The sequence below is a fragment of the Xiphophorus couchianus genome, chromosome 19 (genome assembly GCF_001444195.1).
Source record: "Xiphophorus couchianus chromosome 19, X_couchianus-1.0, whole genome shotgun sequence".
In the NCBI taxonomy this organism is placed as follows: domain Eukaryota; kingdom Metazoa; phylum Chordata; class Actinopteri; order Cyprinodontiformes; family Poeciliidae; genus Xiphophorus; species Xiphophorus couchianus.
In genome coordinates, this window is record NC_040246.1 from 2,923,413 (window position 1) to 2,946,794 (window position 23,382).

Here is a 23,382-nt window from a genome sequence, read left to right on the forward strand (position 1 = left end):
GCTATTTTCATAATCACTAGTATAAATATTCTAGTGTTAAGACGCGGGGTTAAGAGGAAAGGAAGAAGAAAGAAGTTTGAGAGGTTCTTCCACTGGTGTTCGGCGCACGATCACGGATCAATGCAAAACTCACAAAGTCAACAAAAGGTATTTTTACCTTCTTAAACTTTTTTCACATAGTAAATCAATACGCTTTTCTACATTAGGTTGAAAATATAATTAACAGCTGTAAACTAGTGAAATTTGTAATTCATACAGGGGAAGGCTAATTTTAGCATGTAGCATAGCTAATTATTATCTCGCAGGCAGGGCACCATTAGATAAAAATAGAAAAGTAGATAACATGTATAATTGAGAAATGTATTTTATTCTCAAACTTTATTTTTTATTTTCATTATACAGATCCACGCATCTATTTGCAACATGAACATAAATATTGCTGTTCCCTTTGCTCATACAAGCTACAGAACCACATAGCACAAACTGCTATGGTTCAACATAACGGTATGTATAAACTACACTTGAAAAATATAAAATATTTTTTACATACTTATCAGTTTTCTAGTGTTTTTCTTTTATTTTTAAAGGTTAATCTTTCTAAATATGTTTTGTACACCAATGTTAAATTTCTGGAAAGTCTAATATATTTTATAAACTAACAGCAGCCATTATAGGTGGGTGTAGTACCCAGATGTGATACTCTAATGACGAGTAGCACTACTTCAATATAGTTTTAGTAAGTAACAGCAATAAACCACACAAGTAAGAGTAACAAAGTATTTGGTGAAATGGCTATTATTAACTACTGTTTTACTGATCATAATGTGTAATGTGATTTTTTATTTTGTTTGGTTTTTTGTTTTTTTCAGATGCCTCTGAATGTTCTTGAAGCTGTTCTCCAGGAGGTGATACCAGCACAGGGAGACTCAGCTTACCTCACCTTGGCATTGACCTGCAAGTGCTTTGAAGCCGTTGTGTCTGACCCAGTTTTTAGGAAGAAGACTCACTTTGCTTGGCTGGATGGTAAGGACCTTTGACTTTTTTCACCTAAAACATGTGAAATTAGATTTCAACTACATGAAATCGATTTTTCATTAACAGGTGAGATCAACTGGGGAAAACTTTCAAAAACATTCAAGGCAGAAAACCGGATTCCTTTTGCGGTTGTAACGTGTTCTTCCTGCAACCGGTAATATAAAGTGTTACGGCTACTCTTGGATTTTAACAAAAATCAAAAGGTGCCAGAGTAGTTTCTAGGAGGAGGGTTTTCCGACTCATCCAAAACAAAGCACTCGCGGAAAGTTTTCTGGTGGCAAAAGGTGACTTTCTCAATGTACAAAAATAACAGAAACACTCTCCGAGTTGACTTTCCAAAAAATGTAAAATTAAACTTTATTTGGTGTGGTGGAAAAACTATTTCACCCCTCGCTCCTTAATCAAACAATCAGATGCCCTGCAGCAGCTGCTTCCGCTGCCTAATCACAGCAGGAGGCCACCTGATAAGGAGGAGGGTCTAAACAAAACAAATAAATAAACAAGTTACAATAGATATATTATTTATATAAATTTAGATCTGTAACCTTAATACATTAGCAAAAATAAATTAATCCAATTCTTAATAGGCTCCAACATAAAGACTGTGGGCTTCACCGGCGATGGAAGACGAGGAGAGTACCCTGGTTACTACTGTGATGGCCGACCTGGACACTGCACTGACTGTCAATACTGAATGCAAGGAGAATATTAGTTGCTTTCCACAGTCTTTCACACATTTCAGTTGTCACACATTGTTCGTTTTTTTTTTGTGACATGCCATTTTAAATCATTTCTGCTAAAGAATATTTGCCTTTTGACTTGTGCAGTCATCCTTTTTAATAATGTGTTCTTTCAATATTATTTACATTTTTGAATGTTTCCTTTTGTTGTAGCTCAGTTGATTTACATTATTCAGTTTTCATAGAAATGGTGGCGTTTCCACACAAAGTTACATTGTGGCTGTAATTTGTTGGAGAGAGTAGAACCAATAAAGTAGTTGTAAATATATTGTAACAGCGTTGTTTAACAATAGGATAACCTTGTTTTAAAAATTTTAAATGCAAGCAAAGCTAATAACTTGCAATATTTTATTTGTGTAAATACAATGTTTCCTATACTTTTAGAACAATGACTGGAATCAATACAAATTTTCTTTACAAACCTGACATACAGCCAAGTTGTTTATGTTTTAACAGAATCAACCGTTGGGTTTTTTTGTAATAAAGTAAGCACATACAGAAACATATTGTTCAGTTACAAAGTCATAATACAAACATAAGATTAAAGGTATCCTGACTTTATGAAGAGAGATGAGCCCGGCGCCGCTAGGCTGGGATGGAGACACATGATCAGGTGATTGGCTGAGCAGGTGAGATGAAGACATTTATAGTTAGAATTTACACATTGGTTTAATTTATGTAACCAGTGACTTTATTCAAAAAGGTTTTCATATAGAAAAAAGATCATTTTCTCTGGCAGTTACCAGCGCAGCGTCTACTGCCGGGGTCCGAGCCCCAAAGATTATTTCTTGTCAAATAAACTTTCTAAAACCTACTTTCTGTGTGAGTCTTTCCAGGTTGAAGCTACATTTAAAGTTTTAAATTAATCCCTTTGGGTTTTGCAACAATTGGATATTTAAGGTCTTTATTTTATGAATCGATTGCAATTGGTAGAATTGATATGGAATTTCTAAATGGAATAGTGGGACACCAATCAGTTTACTGGTTGAACTGGAGTCCTTATAGCAAAAGTTTCCAATGAGACATTATGGTAAACAATGATAATAGTTGAGCCAGGTCACCTGCAACCAAAAATATTCTAGTTTTCAGAATGGCACTTGTTAGAAGTTCAGAAGTCCTTTGTTTTGTTTGTAAATTATATTCATAATGTGAATAATAAGAAAAATATTTGGCAAATAAGCAACAAAAGTGCGCTGTGATTGGACGTACTAAATTGGCCAAAATTGTTGACTAAATGTTTTACAGACCAAACCTCTTTTCCATCAAGTTCTTATTTTATAAGCCAGAGGCTATTATAGTTTAGATTGTAACTTATTTATTTTAAGAGGACCATTCACAACATCAAAATATATTATTTGAGCTTCATTTGTTTATATCTGTTTTCTTAATCTGCGATGGACAGGCGATATGTCCAGGGTCAGCAGCCCTCATGACCCCACTATAGGGATAATTCATGATAATTAATGGATGGATAAATGTGCTCTTAATGTAATGTACATTTGTCTCCAAAATATTGATCTGATTCATGTTTTATTACTTTTGTTTGAGATAGATTGGGTGTAAGGATAGATAAATACATCTCCATAATGTTTCCTTATTGTTGCTTATTCTAGATTGTTTGTTACTAATATCATTTTAAATAAAGATTTAATAAAGATTTGAAAATAACAAAGTGACTTACCACGTGACAGACATACCACGTGACATATCACGTTTTGTAGCCATTTCTTTACTATTTAATTTGTATTTTTAATGTTGAAAGTCTTCTTGGGTGTTTTAAAAGGCGTTGGCAAATAAAATACGTTATTATTATTATAATTATTATAACACAATCGGTACAGGAAATAGTGTCACTAGCGCCCCCTTCATTTCCGGAATGAAATAGTCCCATTTCCATATAAGGTATGAGACTGACAGTGGTCCGTCCCCGCCCCATTCTGTTTGCTGCAGCGAGGTGTACTTGGGTGTACTTGCCCTCAGCTGGTAGACATCATGTTTTCCTTCCGGTTCACACCTCGCTGTTTGCTGGCGCTGCACGCCAGCCGCTTACTAATGCGCTCTTGAATGATGCGCTTAACGACGCACTAATCGCTGATCGATCCTTCTTGTGGTAAGAAGCTTCTCACACCCTTAGTGTCTGTTAGCCTAGCCTTAGCTAAAAGAAAGTTGGTTTCACAATGGGAAAAAAACGATTCATCAAATTGTGCATATTTTTCAAATCAAGCAAAAAGAACTGAATAACTTTTGATTCGTTGTTGTTAATTTTGCCGTAGAAAACCCCCAACAAAGCTCCTATTTGCTGTTTGTCCATGGACAAACTCCTCAACAGTCACCTGGCAAAAAACTGGGAAGGAGGCTCTGTGGGAGGAGAGCAAAGCGCTTACTGGCGAGTCAAAGCATCTGAATTTATTACGTCTCTATATGGCGATTAACATAAATGTACAATCCTTAAAAAAAAAAATTCAAAAAATTTTTTGTATTCCATTCATCCATTTCTATCTAAGGGGAACACACTCACACCTAGGGACAATTTGGAGTGACCAATTTCTTACCTTGTTGTCATGTTTTTGGAATGTGGGAGGAAACCCGGAGGAAACCCACGCATGCACAGGGAGAACATGCAAACTCCTGCAGTAGTTCTGGGAAGTGAACCCACAACCTTCCGACTGCAAGGCAACAACCTTACGGACTGAGCCACTGTGCAGCCCGCTATAGAATGGCGCTACTATTAATATATCTCTTAGCATTTTTACGTCACCGCCGTTCTCGACTGACTACGTAAGAGAAGCATCCGGGGTCAACGTCACACTTCCGTTGAAAACAACACCACGTGCGTTGCCCATGAACGCAGTAGCTGTCACTTCCAGCGGGATTAAAAGCGGCATTTATTTAACATAGAAATGCAGACTGGTTGAAGCTAGTTTGAACCAAAAAAGTCAAGCTTCGGAGAAGGTAGGGGTTGAGTTTGTAGCGGCTATTTTGCTGGCCAAACGGAACCACCGGTCAAGGAAACCGGTGTCGCTTGAATTAGCTCATGTCCTCAAATCTCCAAACACGTTCGACGTTCACCTTTGAAGGGTTTTGTGAAAATAGCTCATGCTAGCAAACGCTTTGCACCTCGTTATGCTCCTGAAGTAATTTGTGAAATGCAATTAAATAACATTACATTGTAAGAAAGTGAGACTTGGAAGCTAACGTTAACTTGAGGCAGCAAACGCTGACTGCAAACCCGGCCGCTTCATCTGCTCAGTGACGTGAGCAGTGAGCTCACTGCTCACGTCACTGAGCAGTGGTGTTGGTGGTGGCTCACACCGTCGCTAACGTATTCCGTCACACACTTTATTTCTCTTTTCTTTTCTCTTCCATTCACTGAAATTGGTGAGAAATGATTTGTGTTGTGCACAATCCACAATCTGTTTTGTTGTTTTCTTCTCCTCTGACTCCCCGTGTGAATTTTCTCACGGCGCCTCAGAGTCTCAACCGAGTTTGAGAGAAACGGGAGACTTGAGGGCTCAAGGTGAGCTTATACCTGCTGCCCCCCAACACACACACACACACACACACACACACACACACACACCGCTTCCCATGTAGCGTCAGGCCCGCGCTGCTTTGCCCTGAGTGTGTAGGAGTTGCAGCAGTGTGTTGTTGCAGCTTTGTTGCTGCGGTTGCATGGCTGTGTGACGTGCCGCTCTGCTAACGCTGCATGCTAGCTGAAGATTCAAAGTCTGCTTTAATTCTGCTGAAATGTCTCCGGTTTCTGTTGAGATTCTCCAAAAATATTCCTTTACATGATCTATGAAAAACCCAGAAAGCGGTGGAGGCTTTTAGTAAAAACTATTTTAAAATGTCACATTTTGGTCATTTAAAAGAAAAACGGATATGAAAAGTAGAAATGTTGTTTTTTGTTTTTTTTGCTTGTTTCTTCTCTGGTTTGTAAAGCCAGAGAAGAAGAAACGACCAGAATTTCTTTGTGTTATTTACTAAATAAATAGATTTAAATGTTAAGTCAATAATTACTGGGGTTTTAAATCAAAATGACACAAAAGACAAACAAAATAAATTTATTTCAAATAAAACTAATATACATTAGAATACTGAAGTTACAAAAAGATTTTATACTGTTATGTAAAATACATGTTTTGAAGGAATCCCTTTGATCTTATAAATTAGTAAGAAGACGTGGAGCTTCTGCTACATGAGGAAACATGGAAAGAGCTAATCAGGAATAAAAATAGATTTAAAAAGTTTGACTGCTTTAAAGTCAGTCAATATTTTTTTAATTGATTATTGAGGAATGTTATAAGTAGTTTAGTTACTTTGAAATTCTTACATTATCTTTTGAGATGTTGTTGTCATTTCCTATCAGAAATAAGTTTTTAATCTCCAATTGTCAGGTATGAAGATGTTTATGTTAGTGATGGGTAAATGAGGCGTCATGTATCGTTTTGACCCAAAGCAAAACTGTATTGATACCGCGTCAATACTGTGTCACTGAATACTGACACCTGCTGGACATTAAAAATCCCTACAGGCAACGCAGTTCACAGACTGATTTGATGACCTAATCTATACAATAAGATTTAAGTCATTTAATTTCATCGTATATTGTATATTGTATAATGTCATATCTTCAGTTAAAATCAAAATATATTTGATATTCTTCGATACAGTCAATAAGTAATGTGAACATGAACCAAGTGATGAAAATGAAAGCGATCGTGTTTGGAATGAGGATGCTTGTGGACTGGGGGTTTTTTTGTTGGTGTTTTTTCCCACAAATTTTCATGTAAAAAAAAAAAAGGTTTTTCTAAAATTTTGAAATTTAGTCTGTTCCGTTTTTTTGGCACAACTTCTCCTGCTGTAGAAAAACTGAAGTAAACAATACATTTATATGAAATAATTGATAAAAAGCAGCTGAGTAATTTGTAGACTGGCTGTATACCTGAGTTTATCCAGGTGTATCTGTGACTTCATTCTGATGCCCTATGCCTCAGCATTGAGGAGGTGAATTTATTTATATAAAACAGATTTTAGTGACACTGTATATTGTTCACATAACTTACATTTTTTCTTTTATATTTTGTACGCAGATCTTTATGGATGTGTTTTGCTGGAAATGTCTTTTTTGTATTTATTTATAGCGGGATTGTCTTTATTTCCCTTTTTTCTGCCTAAAGATTTTTATTTATGGAGGGTAATTTAAGAATAAAATTATGAAATGTATCATTTCAAAGGAGAAACATATGCAAAACTTAACCTGCAGAACATAATATGAAAGTAAACTAAGAGTCAGTTTCAGCTGAATTTGGATTCAGATAGATCGAGTAGAAACTGAAAAGAACCGGATGAAACAACTACAAAGTGAGAACCAATACCTTATTTTCTGACGTAAGATTAAAATGGCCCCATACTACCAAACCTTTCGTTTGCCTTGAGGCTCCATAGTTGACGCTGTACCGTAAAAGATCAAGAATCATTTTGGCAAATGCATCCCGTTGACAGATTGGCTTCCATATATAAACAGTTTGGCGCACCAGTGTCATTTCGAAACAGTTCCTGTATCGGTCACGTGACTTGCTGAAAACAATACGCGCACCGACGCTGATTTTGGTCTATGAGCTTGACACATGCGCCGACGCATCGGTGTTACCGGACCCATCACTAGTTTATGTTTCAAACATCTTATCGACAGTTAAAGAACTTTTTTTAAATGTATTTATGTACAGTGAATCAAATCTTAATGTTGCAGTGATATTCTGGGTTTTTCAGAGATGGCTTCAGTCTGTTTTACTTTCTTTTACTTCCCCTTTCTCAGTTTGGAAGTCACAGACAAAATGTAGTAAAAGTAACGAGAGAGTAAATATGGTAATAGATTATTTACAACTGTTTTTTATTATTATTAAAACAAGATTTAACTTTACCGTTAAGCTGGAATAAAAGAAAAGTTGGTTTCACAAGCAAAAAATAAAAAAAGCTGTAATGACTGTTGACTACATTTTGTCTAGTTAAAGGCTCCACAGCTTTGTGCTGCAACCTAAATGTGACATAAAGATAAACTGAGCTCAGAGCGGCTCAGGTCACAGTAAGAAAAACTTCAGCTTTATTAGACTTTATAGTTTCATTCACTGCCGCCCCTAAAAGAAACAAAAAGTCACTTCTGTGAAAGATTTGTTGCAAACAATCCCAGCAGGATTTTAATTTCTTCTTAGCCAATCTAAGCCAAGCTCTCCTCCGTGTCTTTCTCCCCACAGTCGCCATGTACCTGGGGATCAGAAAGGGGAAATTAAAGACGGTAAGCCCCGCTCCCTCAGATTCACTTGGAATATGAGAACCACCAGCTCCATGGAGCCCTGCGACATCATGAGGGAGATCCGCAAGGTGCTCGACGCCAACAACTGCGACTACGAACAGCAAGAGAGTTTCCTGCTCCTCTGCGTCCATGGCGACGGGCGGGCCGAGAACCTGGTCCAGTGGGAGATGGAGGTCTGCAAGTGTTACGCCCCTTATGAGTAAGGACTCTATCTGTAGGGGAATAATAAAAACACGGACACGATGTCACTGCTTTCGTCTCCAGTGTTGTAATGGTAATATTTCAAAACAGTTCCAGACATTACACTGTCACATACTGAGTAAACATTACATCCATTCTGGTTATGCCAACACAGTAAAACAAACTTAGCACACACAGGACGCAGCTAACCAGGAAGCTAAGGTGAGTATAGTAGCTCTTAGACTAGTTATCACAGTCACCACAACGCTCCCTGTTCATTAAACAAGCATAATCAATAACTTGTAAAGCTTGTAATAGGTAGTACGAACTTTACCTGTAGGGGAATAATAAAAACACGGACACGATGTCACTGCTTTCGTCTCCAGTGTTGTAATGGAGGAGCAGAAGCATCGCGTTCCCCTAAATCCGATCAGACAAAACCAATCGAAACTCGAATGATTAAACCCTCATAACTTAAAATCTAAAAGGTTGAACTTTTCAAGAATTATAACCAAACATACCCGGAAAAATGACATTAAAGAAAAATACATTGTTTTTAACTTCATTAAACTTAGGCTACCCTTTACTGTATCTGTCTGTAGCACTGAACTTGAAAGACCAAAATAATCGATCGCAGATCACTAGATCTTGTTTTCCCTTTTGGTTGTCTAAAATAGTTTTATAACCACTACACACTCCCCTTCAACAGAAATGTCGTCCTCGACATCCAATAAGGAAAGGAGTAAGATGACAAATATAATCCATAAAACCATAAAGAGATTACTTGGTCAATACACAGGCACTTGACCTAATCAAAGTCTTTAAATGCCAATACTAAGTCCAAAAGAAAAAGGTGGATCAGCAATACACAAACACAGGATCGTAGGTGGACACCTGAACTGGCTCCGGCCACATAGACCTTGCTTGAAAGGGTCCACAATAGTGCACTGGGTCAAGCCAATATGTGGAGCTTGGTGGAAGTCCCAAACTGTAACAAGATGGATAACCCAGTTCATCATAGGTAAATCGCCGTGGTGGTCGCCGTTCTCTCCTAGGCCTATCTTGTACTCGCTCATCTCCACCGTGGTTCTCACATGAAGGAGGTGACATGGATGGTGGGAGAGGGTTGTCTCCACAATTTTCCAGTTGTTCAGGCGCTCCATCTTCCACGAGCAGGTCAGGCATCGCTTGATCTTCCTCCAGATTTAACACCGTCTCTCGGTCCTCTTCTGGCCTTGTCTCTCCCCTTGCTGATGTGGGCTCAGGGTCTGCCGACACATCAGTGTGCTCCTCAGCAGTGGGACCTGTTCGGTTGTGTGGCTCAGGGCATGGGTAGTAAAACCATTCATCCTCTGAATCCTCACCACTGATGTCCTTTTGTTGACTATTATGTTCACTGTCACTTGTTTGTGTCGAACCTTTTTTTCGTGATCTGGCAACTTTTAGGGGAACTTCCAGAGGTAGGTGGTCACAGGGAAGTAAGAGGTTGCGGTGTAGTATCCTACTATCTCTCCCCTTTCCTTGTTCAGGTACCACCTCATATACAGGAGCATCCTTATTTACTCGCCGCACAACCTTGTGGATGATGTCCTCCCAATGACTGCGGAGTTTACCAGTCCCGCCTCTCGGGGTCAAATTCCTAACCAGGACACGGTCTCCAGGTTCCAGCTCTGAGCTCTTTATTTTGCAATCATGGTTTCTTTTGCCTCTTTCAGCTGATTTTCTTGCATTGTTCCGTGTTATCTCATAAGCTTGTTGCATCCCTTCTCGCCATTTTCGCATGTACTCTCTGTGATCAGGTGTACCTGTTTCTGGTGTCAAGCGGAAAAGTACATCAATCGGCAGTCTTGGAGTCCTTCCAAACAGAAGAAAGAAGGGGGAAAAACCAGTGACTTCACATTTTGTGCAATTGTATGCAAAAATCAATCTGTTCAGTGACTCTTTCCAGTTGGACTTCTCTTTCTCTGTAAGGGTCCTCAGCATTTGTATGAGTGTACGGTTGAAACGTTCGACTTGGCCGTTGCCTTCAGGATGGTACGGTGTTGTCCGCGAGCCCAAAACTCCAGCGGTTCTTTTTAGTTGTGACATAAGCTGGTTTTCGAATTCACCACCTTGATCGTGATGAATACGTAGGGGGAATCCAAATTTCAATGCATAATCATTAAAAAGTTTATCAGCCACAGTTTTTGCTGACTTAGATGTTGTGGCGTAAGCCTGGGCGAATCTTGAGAAATGATCAATTATGACCAATATGTACTCATATCCGCCAGCTGACTTGTCAACATGCAAGAAATCGAGAGAAACCAACTCAAAAGGCTGGGTTGTGACAATATTAGTAAGAGGCGCCCTGACCTCTCGGCTTGGTTTCTTCTGTTTTATACATGTGCATCTCTGAGCCACATAGTGCTGAATGTCATGTTGCATGTATGGCCAGAAGAAACGTTCTCTCACCAATGAAGTGGTTCGATCAACCCCTTGATGTCCCATGCCATCATGTAGTTCCTTCATAACGGTTGCTTTGTACTTTTCAGGCAAAACAAGTTGTATCCGTTTGGCTGTCTTTCGACGCAGGATGCTGTCATCATCCAAAATCAGTTTTTCCCATTCGTGTAGTAGTCTTTTACTCTCTTTGCTGAGTGATTTTAGCTGTTTTCTGTCAGGTTTTTTATTTAACTGACAATATTCAATCACAGGGCCAATATTTTTATCTTCCCTCTGAGCTCGACAAATCTCTTCCAATGAAAGAAGCGACTGGTGTGAAGTGCTGATTTCTTTACATTGAGCAGAGAGTGCCATGGACCACACCGCATGGGAACTTGGGTCCTCAACTGACTGTACAACTGCTTGAACTGAACGGGATGACATTTCCTCAGTACAGTGTTCCATCATGGTGTTAATATCCACTGGCAGCCTTGACAGACAGTCTGCATCGATGTTTTCTTTCCCTGGTCGGTATCGAATGGTAAGGTGAAAATCCGCTAATTCAGCCACCCACCGACACCCGGTTGCATTCAACTTCGCTGTAGACAAGACATAAGTGAACGGATTATTGTCTGTATATACAGTGCATGATGAGCCAATCAAATAGTCTCTAAATTTTTCACAGACAGCCCATTTTAAGGCAAGAAATTCCAATTTTCCAGAGTGGAAATGGTAGTTTTTTTCAGATTTGGTGAGTGTTCGCGAGGCATATGCTATTACACGCATTTTTCCTTCCTGTTCCTGATACAAAACTGCCCCCAGACCCAGATTGGAAGCATCTGTGTGTAGTACAAAGGGTTTACTAAAATCAGGAAAGGCAAGGATTGGTGGCTCCACCAGGTGATCCAACAGTTCCTCAAGCAAGTGCTGGTGTTTTTCTGACCACACAATGGGAAAGTTGGAGGAAGTCCCCGTTTTTCTTTTATTCTGTCTCTGTCTTGTAACATGTGTGTCACTTTGATTTGAATCTGCAGGAGCTCTCATGAGATCATAAAGAGGGGCAGCTATTTGAGAAAAGTCTCGAATATACTGACGATAATAGCTCAGAAGGCCCATAATGGCTCTCAGTTCTCCCACAGTGGCTGGCCGTTTGTCTTTCAGGGCCCTGACAGCAATGGTATCAGCAGGGTCGATTTTACTGCCCTCTGATGAAATGACCCGCCCAAGATAGCGAACCTCATGCCGAAACATTTCACATTTGGCTGGCTTCAACTTGATGCCATACATTCTCAATCGTCTAAGCACAGTTCTGACATGTTCAACATGGCTTTCGAATGACTTACTGAAAACAAGGATGTCATCAAGGTATGGAATGCAAATTTCATCCCTGAGTCCCTTGAGACATTCTTCCATGCACCGCTGGAAGGCAGCTGGTGCGTTCATTAAACCAAATGGTATACGAATCCATTCATATAAACCCCAAGGGGTCACAAAAGCAGTGAGGGGCTGACTGTGTTCCGCCATAAACCCCTGATGGTAAGCTTTACCTTGATCTAACAGCGAAAACCATGAGTTGCCCCCCAGGCCATCCATAATGTCCTGTACTCTGGGAATGGGCTGGCGGTCTGGTACAGTCTTATGGTTCAACTCACGGTAGTCGATACAAAGGCGTAAGCTTCCATCTTTTTTTCGGACACACACCACTGGAGAAGAATAGGGGGAATTCGATTTGCGCACCCAACCTTGTGTGATCAGATCATGTAGATAGGTCTTCATTTCTTGGTATAATAGTTTTGGAACCGAGAGGTAAGTTTTGGCCACAGGTTCTGTGTCTTTCAGTGAGATGGACAGTCGCAGGTTCTCGATGCATCCAATATCATCATCGGAACAGGAAAAGGAGCCTGACTCCTCTCTCAACATCTGTTTAATCAGATCTCTTTCAGGGGAACTGAGATGATCCAAATTAACTGGGGGGTCCCAGTCACAATCAGTGGTTTGTTGTTTCCTCACCTCTACATTAGCAACTGTTGATGGGGACGTGGAGCAGGGCTGTTCAAAGATTGTCGTCGGGTAAACTGCTTAGACTGGCTGTGCTGTCCCAATAACAGTCCTGCCAGAGAGTATTATGTCATGGTCTGTTGGGTTTTGCACATCCACAATCACGACTGACTTTGTACCTTTCTCCAGTTTTAAGAGGGTGTCAGTGAACTCTAGGCCTTCCGACCACTGTGGCCGAAGATCAGAGTTGTCTCCTGTAAGAGGGTTGCATTAACACGGCACTCTACTTTTACTGATGTGTGTTTTGGGACATGTACTTGTCCTCTGGTGGTCTTGACATTATATTCCAAAAATTGCTGTTCAGCAGCAACTCTAGCCACAAACACTTTAGCATCATCCATTTCAAAGTCAGAAAAAGCTGCGTGGACAGCTTTGATTAACTGCTGTTTATTGGTGTCTTTGCTTTGCTGCAGCTCTGTATCCACTATCAGGCCAATGACATTTGAACCTATAATAGGGCGAGCAAGACTGTTGCCTTTAATTACTAGTGAAGGAACAACAACCTCTGTTGTTGGGACTCCATCTGCAGCTAGCTTGAATGTGACTTCTATCCATCCCAAGTACGGCATGTTTTGGCCATTGGCTGCAATGAGATTCAAAGTATCACTGTTTTCAATGATCTCAGCAATGCCTCTCAGAGTCACATGTGGCAGATGTTCCGCTTTCCATTGTTCACTGACTACAGTTACTTGTGAGCCAGAGTCCCACAATGCCCTAGTTTGCTGACCTTGGATATAGCAGTCAACCAGATATTTTTTTCCAACTAGTGGGGCAAATTTAACTTGGTTTTTCTTTTGTGGTGTGGCTCGGACAGTACTACAGGAAGCTGTCGAGCATTGATTTTTATGTACAGTCCAATGTTCATGTTGACATCTCTCGGAACAGTACAACACACTTTTACAAGATGAACATTGTCTCAGTCTCACCTTTAACCCGCTTGCACCACAGTGTGCACAGAGTTGGGGCACTGCTGATGACGTGGTCACTCCCTGCCCCGCTGGGGTAACCCTTGCTCGTTTAAAGCACTCCCTCTGAATTGGCCTGATCTCCTCATCCTGCAGCCAGCTGAGAAGTGTTCACTGCTGCCACACCTGAAGCAATGAATGCAGTCCTCCAAATTTTCCTGCTGGCAGGCGTAGCACCTCCTCCTAGGCCGTGGTGATGTTATGGAGAGGGGGCGTTGATTTCCATATCTCTGATTGGGTGGAAGATGATCATGTTGTCCTGAGGGTGGTGGTAAATAATTGTGATATGTTGGATGGGGTTGCAAGTAGCTGTATTGCACTGGAGTAGCTTGATGGTAACCATGATGTATTGCAGGCTTGTGTGTCTGTGATGAGTTGTGGTAAGCTGGTGCTGATTGAGCTGGTGTGCAATCTGGTTCTGATACCGGGCTTGGGTGCTGCCTCTGCAGATAAGAGGGCTGCTGCATAGACTCTTTAATAGAAGACACTTCAGCTTTCAGATCTTTAAGCAGGGTCATGTTTGCTTTCATCTCCTGCAGTTCTGAGAGAATATCTGTTTGACTCTTACTGTGACTCGACTGGCTTATTTTGTCCTTCTTCTCAGTGGTGGTGTAGTCAGACTGAGCAGAGTGGACAGTCACAGATCGCTGTGGTGCGTGCATTTTTTTCTTGTCCTGCCTCTCACTTTCATAGGCACATGCAATATTTAACTTTTCAAATAACAGTTCATCAGAAACACCAGCTTGTTCTAGAGATGGCTGAAGGTCACGTTTTATGTTATCGTTCAACAAACCAGTCATAACTGTATGGAGAAACATGTTCTGCACTAGCACTGGATCATAACATAAGCCTGACTCTGACTCTTGTGATGCAAACAGAATCTTCTGTCGTAGGTCTAGAGTGCGGATGAGAAAACTCTGAGGAGTCTCTTTAACGCTCTGTGCTTCTGATGACAGCTGTTTATATAATTCTGTTGCACTTTTCTCCTGATAATGGCAGCGCAGTATTCTTCTCAGAGTGGGGAGTGTAAGGTCATTTTTTCCCTCTAGGTAGCTCCGCAATTGCATCCCCGGGACAATGGCCCTTATGACAGCATCAACAATCTCAGTCTCTGGAAAGCCTTTGAGGAGGCCATGCTCAATTTGTCGTGCGAGACTGGAAAATGTGAGGCGGTCTTTTTGTCCTGGGTCTCCAATTTGTCCAGATATTTTGAATTCTTTGTGCCATACAGCAGGGGTCTGACGTAGAGCTGAAGCTGGAATTCCAAGGCTGGACATGGCAGTCTGAATTTTATGTACATCCTCCTCATGAGTATGTTTTATTTGGGATGGTACATGAGACTGAGAAGGTCTGGTTTCTGTTGATGTAGTGCCCAATATCTCATCATATTCATTCTGCTGTTTGTGTCGTGCTGCTTTAGGTTCCTTTACATGGATATCTGTAGCCTCAACTTGGAGCTCAGTTATCTTATCTCTAAAGCAGAGAAATGCTGACATTCCCAAATCCTCTAACTTTTGGAACTCATCACTCTGTAGATGATTACTAATCATTAAGATGAGCGATGTTCTATTCTTTCCTGTCACATGTTCAAATTTTGGCCCAGCAATGGTGAGAAAATCACACAGTTCTGTTAGGCTTTCTGCAGGCAGTGTGCACAAAAGTCCGATTATCTCCAACTGTAATGCCTCTACCTCGGTTGACTCCATCTTCGTTGTGGTAGCTGATCAGTGTTCTGTTGTAGCAGTAATTTGTTTACTAAACCTTGGTTGCAGCACTCCTGGCACTTTAGGTTAACCTCAGATTACTGTTGCCCTCGGTTGCAGAAACTCACACTGCCACACAGTTGTCCAGTAGATGTTGTCGGCCTGGGTAAGTAAGTTAAGGGGAGCTGAATGAGAGCTGGAGACGTCTGGTCCTAGCAGAAGTCAATCTTTGTCTCACTCAATCCCAGCGGTGCCTCCAATATGTTACGCCCCTTATGAGTAAGGACTCTATCTGTAGGGGAATAATAAAAACACGGACACGATGTCACTGCTTTCGTCTCCAGTGTTGTAATGGTAATATTTCAAAACAGTTCCAGACATTACACTGTCACATACTGAGTAAACATTACATCCATTCTGGTTATGCCAACACAGTAAAACAAACTTAGCACACACAGGACGCAGCTAACCAGGAAGCTAAGGTGAGTATAGTAGCTCTTAGACTAGTTATCACAGTCACCACAACGCTCCCTGTTCATTAAACAAGCATAATCAATAACTTGTAAAGCTTGTAATAGGTAGTACGAACTTTACCTGTAGGGGAATAATAAAAACACGGACACGATGTCACTGCTTTCGTCTCCAGTGTTGTAATGGAGGAGCAGAAGCATCGCGTTCCCCTAAATCCGATCAGACAAAACCAATCGAAACTCGAATGATTAAACCCTCATAACTTAAAATCTAAAAGGTTGAACTTTTCAAGAATTATAACCAAACATACCCGGAAAAATGACATTAAAGAAAAATACATTGTTTTTAACTTCATTAAACTTAGGCTACCCTTTACTGTATCTGTCTGTAGCACTGAACTTGAAAGACCAAAATAATTGATCGCAGATCACTAGATCTTGTTTTCCCTTTTGGTTGTCTAAAATAGTTTTATAACCACTACACAAGCTCCCCCGTCTCTCCCTGAACGGCGTCCGCTTCAAAAGGATATCCGGGTCGTTCATCGCTTTCAAGAACATTGCTTCCAAAATAGCCAACGACTTAAAACTATGAACAAAAGGACTTAAAAGATAAGTTAAAAAAAATCTAAATCAAATCTATATTCAGAGGTATTGAAACTGTACAATCATCCAAGTAGCAGTTTCCAAATGTCTCCTTTTTGTCCCCTGGGGCAACCGGGTTCCCGCAAGCACCGTGTTGGTGACCCCTGTTTAGGATCAATAAAGTATTTTTGAATTGAATTTTGAATTTGAATTTTTCTTCCAAACCACGCTTTACGACAGAGAGAAGTTTTCCCCATTTGAAGGTCCGAAACTGAAAGCAGAAATATAATGTCACACCAGCAGGGAAGGTTTCAAAAATGTCATTGTGAACTTAGACTGGTTGGCCAGTAGGTGGCAGCATAAGGAGTGATAAACATGACAACGCGATACTTGTGTGGCAGTATTCCCTGTGGGCTCTGAACGCACCACACAAGTGCCTGAATTTAATTGGTTGTGGCGCTGTCTGTATATAAAGGGCCCTCCCTCACCTGGTAGACATCATGTTTTCCTTCCGGTTCACACCTCGCTGTTTGCTGGCGCTGCACGCCAGCCGCTTACTAATGCGCTCTTGAATGATGCGCTTAACGACGCACTAATCGCTGATCGATCCTTCTTGTGGTAAGAAGCTTCTCACACCCTTAATGTCTGTTAGCCTAGCCTTAGCTAAAAAAAAGTTGGTTTCACAATGGGAAAAAAACGATTCATCAAATTGTGCATATTTTTCAAATGAAGCAAAAAGAACTGAATAACTTTTGATTCGTTGTTATTAATTTTGCCGTAGAAAACCCCCCAACAAAGCTCCTATTTGCTGTTTGTCCATGGACAAACTCCTCAACAGTCACCTGGCAAAAAAGTGGGAAGGAGGCTCTGTGGGAGGAGAGCAAAGCGCTTACTGGCGAGTCAAAGCATCTGAATTTATTACGTCTCTATATGGCGATTAACATAAATCATTAAAAAAAGTTTTATTTTCCATTCATCCATTTCTATCTAAGGGGAACACACTCACACCTAGGGACAATTTGGAGTGACCAATGAACTCTTACCTTGTTGTCATGTTTTTGGAATGTGGGAGGAAACCGGAGTACCCGGAGGAAACCCACGCATGCACAGGGAGAACATGCAAACTCCTGCAGTAGTTCTGGGAAGTGAACCCACAACCTTGTGACTGCAAGGCAACAACCTTACGGACTGAGCCACTGTGCAGCCCGCTATAGAATGGCGCTACTATTAATATATCTCTTAGCATTTTGACGTCACCGCCGTTCTCGACTGACTACGTTAGCAACCGGGTTCCCATGGGCACCGTGTTGGTGACCCCTGTTTTGGATCAATAGAGTATTTTTGAATTGAATTTTGAATTTTTCTTCCAAACCATGCTTTACGACAGAGAGAAGTTTTCCCCATTTGAAGGTCCGAAACTGACATAGTTAATAATGAAAGCAGAAATATTATGTCACATCAGTCGTGTAAGTTTTAAAAATGTCATTGTGAACTTAGACTGGTTGGCCAGTAGGTGGCAGCATACGGAGTGATGAACAAGACAACGCGATACTTGCATTTCCTGCATTATTGGTAGTCCGATTTCTCTGACGCACCAGTGCGTGCGTTCGTCAATGAATGTCATGGAAACGACGTTAGCGTCCTCAAGCCTATAAATGACGCTGACCTTCTGAGTTCTTTCCCCTTTGCGACGGGACTTTTGAGAGAGACGCCTGAAGGAGCCTTTACAGCCTCGGAAGGTTTGAGCTTGTTGAAAAGTCTGCTGTGCAAAACTTGTTAAAGAAGCGCTTGCTGAAATACGCACTTGCTGAAGAAGCCCGTGGATAAGAAACCTGCGAAAGACGGTTCCTGGCCAGGAGAAGCACCAACAGGGTGACCAGCTGGAAGGTTAAAATTGCTCTTTTATTTTTTAATAAACGAAAGCAAGTTATTACTAAGACATTAGTGACTTGTTTAGTTTATTTTGTGTGTGTGTGTGTTGTAAAGAAATACTGACTGCTGTAGAAAAAAAAAGACTAGTAGCATTCTTTGCTAGCATAGATCGTTCTTAACTAATGAGGCTTTTTCTGAACTGAATTTCGCTGGAAATGTCAGGAATGTTAAACTGTGGTGTAGTGATTTAATAAATATATGTATTTTACTTAATTATAGTCAAATCAGTTAAATTAATGTTAAATTTCTGGAAAATTAGCATGGGTTTTGACCGTTATTTTTTGAAAAATGCCATTATAAACACTCAGTTTCCATGGATACGCTAAGTGAAATACGTTAAATATTTAACATTAGGTTTTGACCGTTATTTTTTGAAAAATGGCATGATAAACACTCAGTTTCCATGGATACGCTAAGTGAAATACGTTAAATATTTAACATTATTTTTAAAACACATTCAAAAAAATAGTATTTACCTTTATAATAGTCTATACTTTAATTGTTTAATTTCATTATTTTTTCAAGAAACGGACATGTTGATCTGTTTTTTATTATTGTTATTATTTTTAGCATAGCCAGGAAACATGAATTGATTTGAAAAAACAAAAATGATGATATTTAATCTAAGAGTATCAGGTTTGATGACTTTGGTGTCCAATTCTTTGAAATTTTGATGACTTCTTTAAAGCATATAGCTTTAATAGGTCTCTTGCATTTGTGGGGTGAAACAAATTTGTGAGTTAATTTAAATTGTTTTGTGACTTATGTGTGAGCTTATTGACATTTGTGGATAAATGTCTGGGATATGAACACTAGTGTTTGAGAAAAAATGTTATGCTGGTTTGAAAAAAAAAAACAAACAATAAGATTTCTGTCCAATTCTTGGCCTTTACTTTTGTTTTTTTGAAAAATGCCCTGACAAACATACTTGGTTTCCATGGTAATCACATCAGACTAGCGGTTTATTAGGACACTCGAAGACGCTTTGCATAAAATTTCCATTCATGCACACGTTCACACACTGATGATATTAAGCTAATGGATTGTAGCCACAGATGTTATATCGTGCCAGCAATAAACTCCAGCTAAAGGTGGGAGAAGTGTCTTGCTCAAGGACACAACGACAGAGGCGGACCATTGCAGGGCAAACTCCTACCACTGTTGCCCCAGTAATAAGCATTATAAGTGTGTGTTTGTGTTTGTTAATGATAGAACATTAGTAGGCAATGAATCGTGTATAGACAATAAGACTTTGAGGCATCATGCACACATAAGGGATGCAGATTATTATTTTAATGATTTTGTCTGGCTTATCTCCAGACAAAATATAATGGCCATTTTAACACTGGATATGGATTTCTTAACCAAATAAACAGTTTTATTTTTGTAGGAGGGAGCCCCTGGAAACGGAGGAAAGGCCACTTATGTCGGCCTGTTTATTTAGATCCCCAGTCTTTAAACTTAATTAATTTTACAGGTTTACATTTCTGCTGTTGGCTATCTGTGGGAGTATGAAGGTAGTACTGATGAGGTGTCAGACTTGCTGTCTTTGTGATTGTGAAAAATTGTGGAGCTCAAAGGAATTTAGTTTGATTAACTAGAATTAACATTTTGGTAATTTACAAATGCAATTGGAAACATATATTTCTAAACTTTGATACTTTTAAAGTATTAAAGTTGTGTAAGCAGTGATTTAAGTGTAATAATTATGAATGGATCACATATCTCATCCCTGGCTATTGTTAAGAATGATCAAATGTACCTGAGCATCAAAGATTTGTGAGGATGGGTTGTTATATAAAGGTAAACTGAGTAACTTGTTGCAGTCTTATTTTATTCACACTTATGGCACAGTCTAAGATTACAGGTGTTTCAGTAGCTATTGAGACATTCTAAACACAGTGTATAGCTCTTTAATTTATGTTTCCAAATGTTTAATAGTTTATGGTTAGGGATGAATTGCCAATAAGTCTAAATTTGATTTGTTGTCTTTAATGATTGATTGGTACCAAGATGAAGCTGCAAGTTTGTTTGTCTGAGTGGCGATGCTCCATACATGTTTGATCATTGAATTTTAGAGTGCGTTCTGGTTTTTATGTAAAATTGTATTTTTTGCTGTTTTTTTGTGACTAAAGATAAGCTATATTTGTTTTATCTCTTAATTCCCGTCTTTATTGTATAATCAAATACAATGGCATAGCAATAATATTGTTAATTAAATATATTCAAGAAAAACAAACATATTCACAAACCTGGGTTATTGTATTGTTGGTATTTTAGTTCCCTCAAAACATTGCTTTGGACTTTTGTGAAGGTCTAGATCCTGAATTATAGCTTTTTTTGCTTTGTTTTTTCCTTTGCAGCTCAGACCATGGCGCTTCCAGCAGATGGATCCCCAAAGTTGGAGGGACTTCCAGACAATGGTAAGGAACACGGTAAGGTGTGGTCAAATGAAACCGACATGGTTTCTGAAGACTACGGAAAGGGGTTGAGGTGTAGTTCACCTCCGCAGTCTGTGGACTGTGCTACCAGCTCCAGTGGTAGCAGTGCTATCAGCTATAGCGGTAGCTCTACTACCACCTCCAGTGAAGATGAGGTAGGTAATGCCTGTACTATCAGCTCCAGTGGTAGCTCTACTACTAGCTCCAGTGGTAGCTCTACTACTAGCTCCAGCGGTAGCTCTACTACCAGCTCCAGTGAAGACGAGGCTAATAATGAAGACCAGGATGACTTTAATTCCAGACTTCGGGTTGTCCAGGTCCTTGCACCAAACATTAAATTCCTGTGGGGCATAGGAGTGCTTGAACAGTCATTGAAACTTCTCAATTCGAAGCTTGATCAGCTGAACTCCGCTGTGGACCGTGGCAGTGCTGCGTCGCTGCGCTCTGAGATTCTTGAGATTCTTCCCCCAAATTTCAAATACATAAAAGACATTGGGGTAGCTGAGAAGCCTGAAGAAGACACGGCTCCTTCTACTTCACTTGAATTCACGTCTGGACTTGACAAACAGGAAGAGCCCATTTTGCGTCCAGAGAACTCCAGACCTATTGGTACCTCGCAACACCATCAGGTAGGTTTGGAAGAGGACGGGGCTTCTTTGACTTCTGGCCGCGCCAGGAGCATTACACAGAAGGTGGATGCTGCGAAGGAGGACAACCCACCATTAAAGCTTAGTTCTGGTACAGTGCTTCCTTCCAGCTTTGACAAACCGGAAGAGCCCATTTCACGTCCAGAGGACTCCATTCCTATCAGTGCCTCGCCACAACCTCTGGCAGGTTGGAGAAATTTAGTGACTTTTTGCCGCGCCATTAGAATTCCAAAGAAGGTGGTTGATGCGAAAGAGGATGACACACCATCCAAGCCTAGCGATCGGGTAGGTTCGAAAGAGGACGTGACTCATGCGACATCTGTGACTGGCATAAACGGAAAGAGGACAAAGGACAGTGATGCTGAAGAGCAGCCCCCAGGAAAGAGGACCAGGGACACTGTTGCTAAAGAGGAGCCCCCAGCCAAGAGGAGTAAGGACACTCTTGCTGAAAAGGAGCTCCCTGCCAAGAAGACCAGGGACAGTGTTACTGAAGTGAAACTCCCAGCCAAGAGGACCAGGAATAGTGATGATGCTAGACAGGAGCCCTCTGCCAAGAAGACCAGGGAGAATCAAACTGAAGATGTGCTCCCCTCCAAGAGGACCAGGGACAGTGTTGCTGAAGAGGAGCCCCCAGCCAAGAGGACTAGAGACACTGTTGCTGAAGAGGAGCTCCCAGCCAAGACGGCACAGTAGTATAATGAAGATCCCATTTGGGACGAGGTCCTTCAAAGTATCGGCAGAAGGATGGCATGGAGATATGGTAAAGAATGGGAGGACGAGCCCATTCCGTCAACCCCTCTGTTCATTCCATACCGAAAGACAGACCATGAAGATCCTATTCTGTTATCCCCTGTCCTCAGTCCCTCACCAAGGACAGCGTGTGGGGATCCTGGTTTGTCATCCCCCGTCCTCAGTCCCACGTATAGAATGGCGGATAAACTTCCTGTTTTGTTATCCCCTATCCTCAGTCCCTCACCAAGGACGTCGTGTGAGGATCCTGGTCTGTCATCCCCTGTCCTCAGTCCCTCACCAAGGACGTCGTGTGGGGATCCCGGTCTGTCATCCCATGTCCTCAGTCCCTCGTATAGAATGCCACGTAAACGTCCTGTTTTGTCATCCCCCGTCCTCAGTCCCTCGTATAGAATGCCACGTAAACGTCCTGTTTTGTCATCCCCTGTCCTCAGTCCCTCATGAGGGACGATGCAAGAGGATCTTTTTCTCTCATCCCCTGACGTCAGTCCCTCACCATCGACGCACTGTGAAGATCCCGTTTTGTCACCCCGCGTTTTCAGTCCTTCACCATCAACACACCGTGAAAATCCAACTTTGTCATCCCCTGACTTCCGTTTCCGGATGGAGACTGAAAAGGACATAGAAGAGGAACCGACACCTTCAACATCTGGTGGAACTACAGCAAGAGCGAGTTCCAGACACGTGTGGTTTAGACCTCGCTACGTTTCAAGTGACTCTGATTAGATTGGGATCCGTAAAAACTGAGGACCTATGTGGGAAGTCACATTAGGACATATCATCATTTCTCTGTTTTTTTTGTTTTGTTTTATTAAAGCCAATGGATTTCTAGCAAGCCTGTGGAAGCCTTAGGTAGCGCCTTGCACCGGGGCTTTTCTTTATCCCGCTGCTAGATGTAGCATTTTGGATGTTGAGGATTCTGGCAGGACTCGGGAAGCCTTAGGTAGCGCCTTGCACCGGAGTTTTCTTCGTCTTTGTGTCTTCCTCTCATCTTCCCCATGTTTCAGGGTGAAATAGCGGTTCTTCCGCACGCGGTGCTCTCCGATATAGTAAATTATTCTATTCTGTTCCTCCGCTAATCCACTCTCCAAGGTTTTAATCTTTCAGGTTTTAGCTGCTCATCGCTGGATCCTTTCGTCGTCGTC

General features: G+C 41.0%; 2 protein-coding genes and 1 long non-coding RNA gene across 3 annotated transcripts; all 3 read left to right on the plus strand.

Annotated features, from left to right (window-relative positions):
- Nucleotides 1–333: 333 nt before the first annotated feature.
- Nucleotides 334–1,200, plus strand: LOC114133840 (uncharacterized). The gene is made up of 3 exons (XR_003593291.1): nucleotides 334–504; nucleotides 870–1,023; nucleotides 1,102–1,200. It is a non-coding gene; the product is annotated as an uncharacterized LOC114133840 (long non-coding RNA).
- Nucleotides 1,201–3,763: 2,563 nt separating this feature from the next.
- On the plus strand, nucleotides 3,764–16,500 carry LOC114134833 (MAP/microtubule affinity-regulating kinase 3-like). Its single transcript, XM_028001657.1, has 3 exons — nucleotides 3,764–3,885; nucleotides 8,030–8,269; nucleotides 16,372–16,500. Exons 2-3 carry the CDS (start codon nucleotides 8,103–8,105, stop codon nucleotides 16,475–16,477), a joined length of 273 nt encoding a protein of 90 aa, XP_027857458.1. The 5' UTR covers nucleotides 3,764–3,885; nucleotides 8,030–8,102; the 3' UTR covers nucleotides 16,478–16,500.
- Nucleotides 16,501–17,848: 1,348 nt separating this feature from the next.
- LOC114134433 (suppressor protein SRP40-like) lies at nucleotides 17,849–22,180 on the plus strand. The gene is made up of 2 exons (XM_028001054.1): nucleotides 17,849–18,354; nucleotides 20,763–22,180. Exon 2 carries the CDS (start codon nucleotides 20,771–20,773, stop codon nucleotides 22,178–22,180), a length of 1,410 nt encoding a protein of 469 aa, XP_027856855.1. The 5' UTR covers nucleotides 17,849–18,354; nucleotides 20,763–20,770.
- Nucleotides 22,181–23,382: the final 1,202 nt, after the last annotated feature.